Consider the following 14,756-nt stretch of genomic DNA (forward strand, 5'->3'; position numbering starts at 1 on the left):
CAAGGCTATTTTTAAAATGTAAGGAGTAGAAAGTACAGATAATTGCGTGAAAATGTAAGGAGTAGAAGTAAAAAGTCTGCTGTAAAATAATTACTCCAGTAAAGTATAGATACCCAACATTTTTACTTAAGTAAGGTAACAAAGTATTTGTACTTCGTTACTTGACAACTCTGCTCCTCTCCTTTTATCAGCGTCGGAGTGGGTGAGGGAGCCCCACGTCTAAAATCCAAGACCAACTCTTTGGTCTTGGACGTATTCAAATGCAACTGGGAGGCTTCACACCAGTCAGCAAATTCATGCAACACTGGACCATGTTCAGTTTCATCTCGCTCCAGTAAACTAATCACAGCAGTATCATCTGCAAATTGAATTATATGACGTCCAGGGTGACTACTGCGACAACAGTCAGTGTACAATATATATAGCAGTGGTGACAAGACACTACCTTGTGGTGTACACACAACACAGTTAGGTAGTATCACTGTTGGCTCAAAAAAACACGTGAAAAAACATGTTCTCTCTCTTAAGCAGAGATATTGATCATATTGAACAAAAGCCAAGCCATATATATATATATATATATGGTATTTTCCTTACTCAGTTATAATCCATGACAAAGAATTGCACTGTTCCAACAAGAATCCAGTGTAGGCCGATTGAAATGAAACAGAAAGATCCTTTAAGCTCATCCAACCATATCACTGTTTCTACTAACCCCACTTCATCTCAGTCCAGACCCCCGCTAATCCACAGCATTAAGTTCCCATCTCTTTACATTCGAATATCACAGCATCCTCAGCCTGTAAAATGATATGAAATTGTCTAATAAAGGCAATTGGGAAATGGTCAGGGATATGGCTTTGCCTCATGCAGCATCTATTTCTGTCTTTTTCTTTTTCACCCTTATTCTTTCCATCCTTTCTTCTTGTTTTTAGCAGTCCTGGGTCAGTCTGCCCCTGACCCAAACAAATAATTGGGAAGCTAAAAGCACACACGCACCCATGAGATATCCCAGAGTCTTATAAACAAAATCAAATGCCAGCTTGTGTCTGGCCTCCTCGTTGCTGTTCAGTAGTCATGACGATCCATTATTCCCTTTCAAACCTACAGAGAGACATTTCTTGATCCTAATCCCCTCACATGTCTAAAACGTTGAATTGCTATTGGATTTGTTTCCATTTAATATATAGTTTATATATTAATATATTATAGTTTATTATATAGTCTTTCTCTCATATTAATGGTTTCAGGGGGAAGAAAACAATTGGGATTTGTAAAGAAGAGAAATTGACTATGACAGTGGACTTGTCCTTCTGTACCCTTCCCAACAAATTCCCTAACCAGACGTGTAAATGAAAGCAAGCATCTTCTCGCTGTCTGCTCCCATTTTTCGCTGATAGCTTGAAGGTCACAGGAGTTCATTCAGAGTTCAAACATGTGAAGCATTTTATTCGTATGAAAGGGAATACCTTAAAGTCATTGTTAAATGTAACTCTTCTACCTTGCACAACAGGCTAAGCAAAAATGCACAAATGGACTGTTTTCGGTTGGAAGATACAAACAAAAAAAGTGTGAACATTTTAGTTTTAAGCATCTCTCATTAATTGGTCTTCAGCCAGCGGGTTATGAGACAAGCGTGACTCCCTGTTTGTTATACCCTGCTACAATTGGTTGGTCTCAAAAGCTCTGCCCTATGGAATATTATCCTCAGACAAAAACCCTGTTTCCCAGAAGGCTTGTGTTACTGACACATCCAGACTCTGAAAAGCCTCTTGTTAACAACAGCTGTAAAGTGAGCTTGTTCTATTCTATTGCTCTTTCTCCAGTTTAATCTCTCCCTCTTTCTCTCACTTTCATTTCTGTTTCTCTTACTGTCTCATTTCTCTTACTGTCTCGTTGGGAGGATCCTGAATTAATTAAAAGAAAAAAAGACTTTGAAGTTGGATACTTGGCCTCAGGGCATTTAGTTCCATTTTTGTTGTGGCGGTGGTTTCATTTTTGTTGTAACATTGTGGTAATGACCCGGAGATTCAGCCACTGGACAATGACATCTTGCAGGCAGCATAAAAACACTGCGTTTTGTTTTTCTTCCTATGGCCAAGCACTTATTAATTTCTGGGAGACTTCTCATAACACTTGTGTCCATTTCTCTTACTGCTTAATTTTCTTTGTGATTACATTCTTGACCTCCTCTTGACTGTGTTTTAATGTTCCTGTAGCAGAGTAACAATGAGCTCAGCCCACACCTCAGGTTGGGGAGTAACACATTACGCTGAAATTGGATTACCGTAATATGATTTCAGAAATTGCCAACTGCTTATTTGTCACAGTTACTACTGAAGCACAGACATGTTTGCAGAAATCAGTCATTGGCTTGTTGGATTTCCCAGAAACGTGAGTATTTGGGTTGCCACCTTAAAAACACAATTACTGTAACTGTATTTCTTTTTTGGTACTTTGTGATGTAATTCTGTGTAATTTCATGGTTAGCAGTAATGTGAATTGATCTACAGACTCTTTAAACAGTGAAGATTAAACTTTGACAGCAGTCTCAACTTTGAGACAAATGTGTGTTCAGTAAACCTTCCATCATTCGCAAGTCTCCTGTAAGACAGAGGTATCATTTTATTTCTCCCACAATCCCTTACTCAAGTCTCTGTAGCTACTGTAATATAAATAGGGAGCTGTCCTTTTTTGTTTCAAAGAGAAATGGGATCATCTGTAAAGCAATGAAACCCTGGAGCCCCTCAACACAATGCAGTCATATGAGGGGGTGGTGATCTAACCCAAGATGATGGGCTGTCAGCAGCTGTAGTTGTAACTGTGCCGAGACGGACAGAATAAGGACTGAAGTAGCGAGACACAGAGAAAGCCAGGTTAGAGGGAGAGGAGACGTACTATAGAAAAGAGACAAAGGTAGAGAGTGACAGGAAGACAGATAACGAGAGAAAAGACAGCAGCAGAAGAGACCAACGACTGAATTAGAGGGCAGGCCAGACTGGAACTACTCTGCCAAGCTGCCCCTCTCAGCACGGGACTCATGCTTATTTCCATCCCATCAACCCCCTCCATCTCTCTCTCTCTGTTCACTCTCATGACATGCCATGTCCAAAGCTGAATCAGTGAATGAATGATATAACCCTATGTTAAGAGCCCTGCCTACCCCAGCAAGCCCCATCATGTGCGTCAACCAACTGAAATGCAATTTGTCTTTTCTGCTTGCCATTTATTTTCCTCCTCCCTACATTCATGTCTTTCTCTGTTTTCCCTTCTCTCATTCCACCCTTCTCTCACTCCTCCCTCCATCTCGTTTATCTCTCTCTCTTTCTGTAATTGTGTTCCTTATTGTATTTATTACCTTTTTACTTTCAATGCTAGTAAAAACGTAGGTATAGTTGATAGATTAAGAAAATATAGTGCTAAAGTTTAAATCAAGCCTAGTTATAAACTACGTGTTTACTAAGTGAAGATTTAATTTATTGTTTGTCATGATAGAAATTTTATTTTTGGAAGTTATGTTACAGGTCATGATGCTACAATGACTTTCTGTTTATATACTGTAGTTTTTGATTGGATCAGGAATCCAATCCAAACCAGGTATTTCCTAGCAACCTATTTACTAATTGTCTTTACTAGTTAAGACATGAAGTTTTAATGGTGCAACTTGTTTTGAAACTAGCTAGTAGTAGATCTAAGGAGGCTGCTCTAATAATGGTTTGACAGAATAGCAAGACATCACATTATATTATAAAAATGTTATCCTTGTTTGCCTTGACATATCATTTTTGCCACCTCCTGCAAGTCACCATCCATTACACTTGCTGGCACTTTCTCCCACCCATCTCACCCTTTTTCTGCCTCCATTTCTCCCTTTATCCATGTTCTTCTCCGCTCCCCCTCTCTATCTCCGAGTGGTTCTTGCCGTCTTTGATGTCTGTTGTGTGTTTTAATGAGTTTGTTGTTGACGGTTGCTCGGCCTCCCCCGTCTCTCTTCTCTCTCTCTCTCTCTCTCTCTCTCTCTCTCTCTCTCTGCCACTTGTCCTGCCTGCTGGGTGGAAGCCACAGGAGTGCCAACACAAGTCAGGCAGAAACCTATTTACACACACACACACACAACAGACGTTTTGTGGTCACTCATAGAGAAGATACACACAATTTAAAGTCTAGTGCCTCTATTCACCTACAGTACATGTACAAGTACAGGGACATGTCATCTTCATACACAGAGACGTACACACGGCGTGTGTCTTAAATGTATAAATGCAGATACACCTACTGAGTCACACACTTAAAGACAAAAATACACACACACACACACACATGCATGTAGGCCTATGTATGTAGAGGACAGAGGAGTTTGTTTCACTGCAGTCCCATGGGGGGCAGCTGTGTTCTGATGTATTAATCATCTTCGTCTCTAGCTTGCTAATTAATGACCCATCTGTCCCCTCTCACTGATGTTCCACTTCAATCTCCCTCTTACACAAACACTTCCACACAGGGCTGCGACACAACAACCAAATGCAAGAGCCAGTGATGTAACTCCAGTTTCAGGGAAATATTAGCAGACACTGTGAGCCACACTCTTGTCTGCATTCATGTAGAAGGCCATAAGAAGAGTGCTTGTGAAAACTTGTTCTGGGAGGAGTTCTCCTCTTCAGTTGCGTTTAGGTGGCAGACGCCGTGGGCTCAGGCTCGTCTGCGTGTGTGTTTACGTGCACTCATGTAGGTGTATGTGTGTGTGTTCGTAGGCTTATCAGGTGAGCCCGGGCAGAGTGTCAGATGCGGTAATGGAGGCTTCAAAGACAAGCGCTGCGGTGAGTTCCCTGGCTGCCTTTTTCCAACCCCACCACTGTATATAGGCAGACATGCACACATGTAGACACCTGGATGGATAAGGAAGGGATGCAATGAGGGAGTTAAGCAGGCAGATAAATAATTAAGTGGGTGCAAAGTCAAACAGACAACAGGCAGAAAGAGTAAATCAGGCTGAGCGACAGGCAGAGGAGATATTGGAAAGTAGAGAGGTACAGTCAGACAGTCACAGTGGTGGCCAGGTGCTTGCCCAGCCCACCTCCTTTTCACTTGCATGAGTAGAGATACTTCAAACACCGCCGCTTGTCTGCTGCTTTGTTCTACTGTTCTCTTTGCAGCTGTGCTTGTTGTTGTTGTTGTTTTGATGCCCATCGTCGTCACCGCCATCACTGATTTGCTTCCTTTTGATCGGCAGTTCCATTTCTGGCTATTTGCTTGTTGTTTCCATTTTCATCTTTTGTGTGTGTGTGTGTGTGTGTGTGTGTGTGTGTGTGTGTGTGTGTGTGTGTGTGTGTGTGTGTGTGTGTGTGTGTGTGTGTGTGTGTGTGTGTGTGTGTGTGTGTGTGTTATTTTTGTTGCATTTGACAAACAGTTAAGGGATAGTAATTGAGTGTTTGATCATTAAAATTGCCAGTGGAGGTTGATTGGTGTAATTGTTCAGGGGCCAAATTGTGAATTTTTGTGACTTTAAAGTATGACAAGGTCAGAAAGTTTCCATATTACAGACAATATGTTAAAATAAATATGCTATATGAGCATTTGTAGCAGTTAAAAAGCAATTAATTTGGATGGAATTGGGATTAATTTTGTTTTCTTACCAGCAGCATTGAATAGTATGTTTTACTTCAAATGCTGGTTTCAAGGTATTGACTTGTCAGTCCCCAATATTTACTCAGCCATAGGGATCATTTTAATATTTTATCAATGCATAGCAACCTGTATTATGTCTCATAGGCCTTCATAGCATTTGAACCCATGACTGGTTGCCAAACAACAGCAGTTAAACATTTGTAAAGAAACGTTTATGCATGGATTTCATATGTTAAAAAGTAACCCTCAGGACATGTTCAAAGAAAGAATATGGAACAGCAGAAGGCAAAAGTGTACAGTTTTGTAAATATGTCCCGTTGAAATCACAGAAATCATATCTTAATAATGGCCATTTATTTAGTATCACACTACATAAATTGATAATCTGTAATAACAATCTATATCTGTCAGTTCCTTTTAATGTCCTTTGATTTTCAATGCAGCATTAGAATCGCACTATAGGTTACAGCACAAGCTTACAGTATAGGACTTTAACATTTACTTCAGCTTTTCTGTATAACTGTAAAAATGTATGAATATGAACATGTGAATTAGTACTTAGTATGTATGAGGTTCATTATAGGCTACTGATATTACAGACTTCACCAAAAACATCATATACTATGGCATGCTGCCGCCAGATTCATGTAATAGAGAACGATTTATCATTTAACATGTTTTTTGCATGTTAAGAAATTATAATAATTAATCCATTAGGGTTTTGGCCAGTGTCTTAAACTTAATGTTTTAAATTAAAATTCACAATTGCATCCATAACCTTGTCCTGTGAATGCACATTTCGCACACTCGATATGTGCTAATGTTCAGCCTTGTCTCCCTGCTCCTTCCTCCTCCTCCTCCTCCTCCCTAACAGCAAACCCTGGAGAACAACCTGACCAACCTGGTGAAGAGAAACAGCGAACTGGAGAACCAAATGGCAAAGCTCATCCAGATCTGTCAACAGGTTGAGGTATGCAACATGTCTGTATGTTCGTGTCTTTAGTTGTTCACAGAAGAAAAGGTTCAAGTAGTCATGCTTAATTGTCACTGTGACAGTAATTAAAACCACAGTGAGATTCTCAATTGATCCCCATAGTTTTAGGGCAGGTTTTGGTCGGGATCAGGATGGCAGCCATGAAGCTTCCATATTGGTGCAAGACTAGAACCCTAGTTGATCAAATGAAAGTGGATCAATTGAAATCAATTACCGCCCCGCAACTCCACAAGAGCTTCCCTGGATTTGGAGTATGTGTTCAAAGAACAGCCCTATCTCTTAAAAAAATATGTTCCCATAGACCAACAAAACTGCATTCTCAATTATGTTCAAGGGAAACAAATTTTGTCCCAGGTTTACATTCACAAAATTTTTTCTAATTAAAGTCCGCGAAAGTCAGCGTACGGAGGAGGTCAGGGTGGATGGATCAGTCAAACAAACAGGACTTTCACACGGGAGACTGCTGTTTCTGTCCCAGAGGCGCAACTACCCAGTGTCAGAGGGGTATGCCCCCCCCCCAAAAAAAATAAATAAAAAAAATAAGTGTGCCGGACATCATCATGTATGGGCTTTTAACAATAAAGGTTTATTTTAAAGTATATCAGCTACTGTAGGCCTACCATAATTATGAATAATGATATGGTATATATATATATATATATATACACACTCCCCTAAAGGATTATTAGGAACACCATACTAATACCGTGTTTGACCCTATCGTATCAATATGGGCCAACATTTCTAAAGAATGCTTCCAGCACCTTGTTGAATCAATGACACGAAGAATTAAGGCAGTTCTGAAGGTGAAAGGGATCCCTCACACCATTACACCGAGACCACCACCAGCCTGCCTAGTGGTAACAAGGCATGACGGATCCATGTTCTCATTCTGTTTACGCCAAATTCTGACTCTACCATCTGAATGTCTCAACAGAAATCGAGACTCATCGGACCAGGCAACATTTTTTCAATCTTCAACTGTCCAATTTTGGTGCGCTCGTGCAAATTGTAGCCTCATTTTCCTATTTTTAGTGGAGATGAGTGGTTGTTGTGTTGTGGCTTCACAAATGCTTTGCTGCATACCTCGGTTGTAACGAGTGGTTATTTGAGTCAAAGTTGATCTTCTATCAGCTGGAATCACTCGGCCCATTCTCCTCTAACCTCTAGCATCAACAAGGCATTTTCGCCCCCCCAGGACTGCAGCATACTGGATGTTTTTCCTTTTTCAGACCATTCTTTGTAAACCCTAGAAATGGTTGTGCATGAAAATCCCAGTAACTGAGCAGATTCTGAAATACTCAGACCAGCCCGTTTGGCACCAACCACCATGCCACGCTCAAAGTTGCTTAGATCACCTTCCTTTCCCATTCTGACATTCAGTTTGGAGTTCAGGAGATTGTCAAAACCTGTACCACACCCCTAACTGCATTGAAGCGGTTGCCATGTGATTCGTTGATAAGATAATTTCATTAACGTGAAATTAGGTGTTCCTAATAATCCTTTAGGTGTTAGGTATATATATGTGTGTGTGTGTGTGTGTGTGTGTGTGTGTGTGTGTGTGTGTGTGTGTGTGTGTGTGTGTGTGTGTGTGTGTGTGTGTGTGTGTGTGTGTGTGTGTGTGCGTGTGTGTGTGTGCGTGTGTGGTCTAACTAATAGAACTCCTACCTGATGTCATCACTGGTCTCATCTCTACTTGATGCCATCGCCGACCTCATTATGTAATACATTTTCCATATTAGTTTTTCCATATTAATAATATTAAGAAATGAATCTGTTGGTATCAAGTGGCTCCCCCTACACTTCCACCTAATGTTAGACCTACCTCTTGCCTTCCCCTGTCTTTCCTGGTCCACAATCTTCACACCTGAATGAAATTAACTCACTGTTAAATATAGCAGCCTAAATTCAATTCTTAAATCAGCCTAGTGATGGCATCAGATAAGACAACTATTATGCAGTAAGGTTGTGCTGCTGTTGAAATTACATTCACATTTTGGATTTTAAAAAGACACAGACCTTTAAAGAGAGAGAGAGATGTGACCCTGTAATTACAGCTTTCATGTCACCCAACAGATGTAACTATAGCCTGTATGTCTGACGGCACAGCTAACATGAACAGCTAATGGTAAAACAAAATATATTAATGATTCCATGGTAAACCAGAGTTATTGCATAAGTTATGTTTTCCAGTTTCTTGTAATTTATTGTGCATGCTACCTTATATATATATATTTACCAGTTGTTATTTTACATGAATAAAATTGAGATATGTCATGCATGGGATTGGTACCATAGGGTTTAACCAAAATCTAAATGTAGCTATCAGCAACATTGGTTTGCATTAAGATAGCTGTAAACTCCACTGTAGCTGCTAGTGTTAGCAAACACTAGCTAGTCTGAGAACAGTCTATGCATGATTCCATGGTAAACCAGAGTTGCATTAGTTATGTTTTCCAGATTCTTGTAGTTTATTGTACATGCTACCTTATATTTTCCAGTTTTCAGCTAAGCAACCTCAGTTTTGCATATTCTAAGATAACCGTAAACCCCCATTTGGCTGCTACATTCCCAGTGTTAGCAAACGCTAGTTAGTCTGTTAACATGAATATTTGTAAGCCTCCAAGCACAAGCACAGACGTCACACTTTAATTCCTACCTGTTGCCTTTCACCATCCACTTATTTAATTGCTGTCACATTCCTTGACATGCCATCTCCTTTTCCCTCTTTCTTTTTCTATTTTTAGCTCCCGACTTTATCCATCTTTTTCTATAGATGACAACTCACTACAAGTACCTGCTCAGCGCTCACATCAAATAACTAATAAAAACCAAACTTATCAGAAAAATTAACACTTGAACATCAGCGTAATCAGAACTACCTAAAAACAGAAACCATCTTTGGGGGGAAATTATTTGACGTGTATATTTAGTTTGGTCAACGTCCCATCCGCTAACATGAAAAGGGCAGGATTTATGACCTATATTGCAGCGAGCCACCATGGGGCAATTGAGATGTTTTGGCTTCACTTACACAGTCTATGCATCAACCCTGGGGCCCGTTTCAGGAAGGAGATTTAACAAACTCTGAGTCTAACCCTGAACTCTGAGTTGATTTACCCTGAGATGGGAAACTCTGAGTTTTCGGTTCCAGAACAGCTGATTTGAGTTGGTTCAATCAACTCAGAGTAGGTTGACTCAGAGTTAAGCGTGTGCACCACCACAATAAAAAGGCAGCATGAATGGAGCCATGATACTACAATTCACTATGGCAACAACCACAAACAAATCGGTCGGCATACTTTATCCCTCTGGAACTGGAACTACTCATGCGCACATACAGTGAGTTTAAATATATATTTTGTTTTAAAAAAGCAACGCGGCTGCTGCTGCAAAATAGCGAGAATTGGTGTGGGAGAAAATTGCTGCTCGAGTCAATGCATAAGCTCTAATATTGTGTATTCATTTCATATTTAATCACAGGTAACCTATAATATTACTGGTGAAAACTGGAATGGTAGTACACCTATAATTTCATTTAGGTGCAATCCTGCGGGCGAAAAAGTAAGCTACTACTAATCCCATTCTGAGGTTGCAGCACCATGTCATTAACAGAATTAAAAAAATATAATCATTTAATTCTTTTTAATGGCTCTCACTGGTTTGTGTCCAGGGAACACTCCAAAAAGTAAAAAAAACCCGCTTCAGAGCGAGGCACACAAAGAAAAACCTGATGCGACAAAGAATCTGCTAGGATGTAAAAGCATCAGTTACCATAGTAACGGACTATGAGGATACCTCTCTTTCTGAAACCGTCTGGAGTAACCCTTCCTTCTGAGGTTTAAATAACCATCAGAAAAGAAGCTGAAGTTTAAATTTGTTTTTTGTCGCTGACCCATGTGAGGCATTAGATAGAAAGTTTTGAGGATTGAGGCCTCAACCTGCATGAATTTTCTCTCTTTCACAAATAGATAAACCTTAATCACCCCAAAGCCTGTTATTGATTGTGTACAGTTTACTGCCTCTGCTATTGGTGACTGCTCTGATGCCACGCTCCTTACACTCTGTCTCTGACTCTGGAACATTTCTGATAGAAAAAGCACAGTGGTAGAAATGGAACTTTAATTTCTTTCTTTCTCACTTTCCTTTTTTTTTTCTCTCACTCCTCCTGGATCACGGTTGTGCCAGCAATAAAATCTGCACTCATTCTTTCAGTTCCCTTCACTTGCTACTGATCAAATATTGATTTGTCTCAAAACTAAAAGTGAATTTCAGTTCCCTATTGTGGGTTCGTCACAGGTCAGCATTGCAGCACTGTTTTTAGACAATTTATATTGAAGTATTATTACTTGGAAGCCAAAAACGAGAGGAAACCATACCAAATAAAAAGATGAGATACATTAACAATGACTTAAATGTGTCTTTAAAATCTATTTTATCTTTAATCTCTTTATCTTTACACTCAAGATTCAGGATTACAGTACTTTATATGTCCCTCAGGAAATTTGTCTTGCACATAAAGGCTGCCACATAACCATACATACACAGACGTAAAGCACATAGCACAGACAAATGCAGACATGCACCGAAATGTATTTGTGCAGAATGATCTCGTTATCTTTCGTTTGATCCAGTGACTGATGCAATGCACTGCCATGAAAATGAAAACACCAGATACCAGTTAGGCTCTCAATGACCTCTTGTACTTTGCCGATGGTAGCTCTCCAGACGATCTGACTCAAACCATGACTCAAGAACAAAGGATGAGCTGGAGTAGCTCCGTTATAGCAACCATCCACTCTCTAAAAGGGGCAGTTATGTAATTCAGACAACTTCAAACTTTGGAATGACCAGTTTACTGAAAAGCAAAGCTACTACCAAAACACTTGTGCAATATTCCCTACTTCCAAGGTGCTAACAGCTTAATCTGATGCCTTTACTGTGTGCCTCTTTAAGGTCATTGTCTCATCTGTGTCTTGTTATACTATGAGCTTTGGTTCTCATGCATCTTACTCTGTTGAATATGATTTTTAGGATGAATTACTGTTTCAACACTCAACAGTTGAAGTCCCGCTGGAGTCACTCATACAAGAAATGTATACTCCCAAGTCAAAGCAGAAAAGATTATGTGTCAAATGGCATGTATCTTCCAAGTAGAAACTATATTTGACTTGTCACAAGCTGGCAATCTTTCACAGCTCACCCGGTTTGGATTTAGTTATATATAGTTAGCATGAACCCATACCTGTCTGCAGAACATTATACCTCAGACAGTCTTGTCACTGTTGACCTCTTCCATTTGGGCTTGTGCTGTGATTTAATGGAGGCACCGTGTGAATCCAGCCAGAGAATACTAATGCTTAGCCAACTAGTGTTGTTTGCGCCTGCATCACTAACGTTTGCACACACAAACAGCCGCAAGCGCATACTTTCTGTCTTAACGCACTCGCTCTTAATAAACGCCATAATTTCTCTGTGAGGGTTGACAGTAATGACCATAGAGGACAAATGCACTTTGGTGCCGCCATCACTTTGTGTGCGGTTCATTTCTTATTAGACGGGCCTGACTCCATTTTCTCTGAGTCACTCTGAGGTCCATGAACAACAACTCATGCAGCCGCTCACCCAATCAAAATTAAATGATCGCTGAGTGATTCATTAAGTACAGACAAACTGTTCATCAACAACGCATGGAGAGAGAAAGAAAAGTCTGTCTGCATATTGTCTTGGCCTGCATACCAAGTTGTGCCACCGCCAACAACAACCTCAGAATCTCATCACTTATTCATCAAAAATAAATGAGGAGCGATAGCATGGAGGGAAACATGCTCCATTGACTCTTAAGCAAATCATGAAAAGAAACTATGTTTTCCCGCCATGCTTGTACCCATTCAGAACTATTCTCCTGTGTGATGTCAATGTCAAGAGGTTTTTTTAATTATTGACATGAGCAATGAGGGAGTGCAATGTTTTACAGGTGAGTTCACATGAATGTGGGTCTTTAGAGTAAAGGATAGGAGAGGGGAAAGGAGGACAAATGAGAAAAAGAAGATTGAGGAAGATGGAAATGTTAGGAAAGTAGAGGAAGACCGGAAAATGAAAGGAGAAGATGAAAAGCAGGGTTAAGAGGGCAGGCAAGAGGAAGAGGAAAAGAGGCTGTGAGTGTTAACGTGACTGAAACAGTTACAGTATAGGCACTGTGTGGAACAACACGCTCAGCAATAATGCAATACAACACAGACAGGGAATTTAAAGAAAAGAGCGGTTTGGTGGAGTGAGAGAAGTGTGTGCACAAAGTAAGACATCTCTGAAGGGCTTTGCGCATGACCTGGTTTCCTCTTCTCCTTGTTTGCATCATATTGTATTTATACTGAAGATATGATCAAACACAGTGTGAGTCAGCTTTCAGTGTGTCAGCGCACAGCACCGATGCAGCCCTGTTCTCCTGGGCTTCTGTCTGGGGAGTTATCTTCTCTTCAGTTATAGGAAAGTTGAGATGACTTGATGATGTGTAGAATGTGTTTTTGATGGGAGGCCTCTCTCCTTATTAAAATATTTGGGGTAGGATTGTTAAATCTGGCGCTGCGCTATATACCATTCAGAATAATGTTCTGCGTTCTTGAAAACATTAAGCGAATGGCATGGCTCTTGAGCATTTGAAATGATTATTGTTGAGCTAACACTCACTGTTATCTGCCAGGTAGCTGGCTGGATATTAATAGGCAGCAGAGAAGAGACAATCAATGAGGCTGTTTGGTAAAGAGCATTTCCCTGCAAAAGCACTTTGATTTTGAATAGATGTTGATACAATGGCAACTGAAACTAATGTAGAGCCAAAGCAAAAGCTGAGATGATACTCACGGTCATGCAATTATGATCCATGTTACCTGCATGTTGTTTGTATCAATTACAATTTGTATTATGCCAATAATATGTTAAAATTGTTTGTGCTAACTTGATGTAACTTTGGTTCCTTCTGCATAATCTAGCCTTCATTTGTGTGCATGTGTTGTTTCGTGTTCACTGCCTCATTGCTTATATTTTCCAAAGTATGTGTTACCACCTTATGAGCAAAAACCCAGCTATGTTTTGCAAAGTTTGATATTTTGTCAAATATTTTGCCAGCCAAATTTTTTGTAGCAGCTTGTTTTTTTTTCCTCTTGTTCAAAGTTTGTTTGTTTTTGTAATTGCACAGGTTTGAGCAGATTTTCATTTAATTCTCATGGAGCCTCTTCTTTCATACTTAAATAATACCTCGTTAAAGGCTTGTGCACTTGAGACTTGGAACTTTGTAAGTGTTGTGAAGTTCAGGATTTGCGTTTAACATCTCTTTCCTTTGAATTTTGATCTTTTCATCTGGCTCTGTCCCACTTTCTATAACTCTTACTCTCTATGTCCTGAAACACAGATTGTGTTTTGTTGCGATGACGTGTGCTCTTTGGCAGCTTTCTCTCTAATAAGCGTACAATGCCTAACTCATATACTGGGCCCTATTTTAACGATCTAAGCGCACGGTGTGAAGCGCCTGGCGCAGGTGCGTTTAGGGCGTGTCCAAATTAGAGGATGGATACCGTGTTTGAACAGATATTTAGAAATTATGTTCGGGTTGGGCCGGTCACATCAGCACGATAAGGCATTGAACATTTTAAATTTAAAAAAGCTTATTATGTAGGTGCGCGCCTGTGTTAACATGCGCTTGTTGCCCTGTGTGCGCTGAGGCGCTCATCTGTTGACATTTCCGAATGCCTTCATACAGTTGCTTAATAAAAATGGGCTTTCCACACAAACAAACGTACATGTGTCATTAGTATGAGAAAAAAATCGGGCTCGGACATAAGTATCTTAATGCCTGTTGGGTTCGGGCCGGGCTCGGACAGAAAACTGCAGCCCGATCCGCACTCTAGTCTAAATCCACAATTCATAGGTCAGTTTTGGGCGTAACAGGCAATAAACCAATCAGAGTGTCATCTCCCATTCCTTTTAAAAGCCAGGCGCGTTTGTATCTTGGAGCATTGCTATTATGATGGCGGATTTGCACCGTAATATTTTTATATGTAATTTTTTGCATATTTGTGTGCTGCTGTGCGTCCCTGTGTGTGTAACAAGCATAGTGTGCACGCGCTGTGCACAAGCCTAG

The 14,756-nt window shown here is 40.2% G+C and overlaps 1 protein-coding gene across 3 annotated transcripts in view; it reads left to right on the forward strand.

Annotated features, from left to right (window-relative positions):
* mid2 (midline 2) overlaps positions 1–14,756 on the forward strand; it is a 167,994-nt gene that overhangs the window by 98,122 nt on the left and 55,116 nt on the right. For 2 of the 3 annotated variants that reach the window (XM_039813358.1, XM_039813357.1), the window contains 2 exons: positions 4,752–4,817; positions 6,500–6,595. In XM_039813358.1, the coding sequence (XP_039669292.1) occupies positions 4,752–4,817; positions 6,500–6,595 (162 nt within the window). The remainder of the gene's footprint in view (positions 1–4,751; positions 4,818–6,499; positions 6,596–14,756) is intronic. The other variant, XM_039813359.1, reaches the window with a different exon arrangement.

Source organism: Perca fluviatilis, chromosome 10 (genome assembly GCF_010015445.1).
Source record: "Perca fluviatilis chromosome 10, GENO_Pfluv_1.0, whole genome shotgun sequence".
Taxonomy (NCBI): Eukaryota; Metazoa; Chordata; class Actinopteri; order Perciformes; family Percidae; genus Perca; species Perca fluviatilis.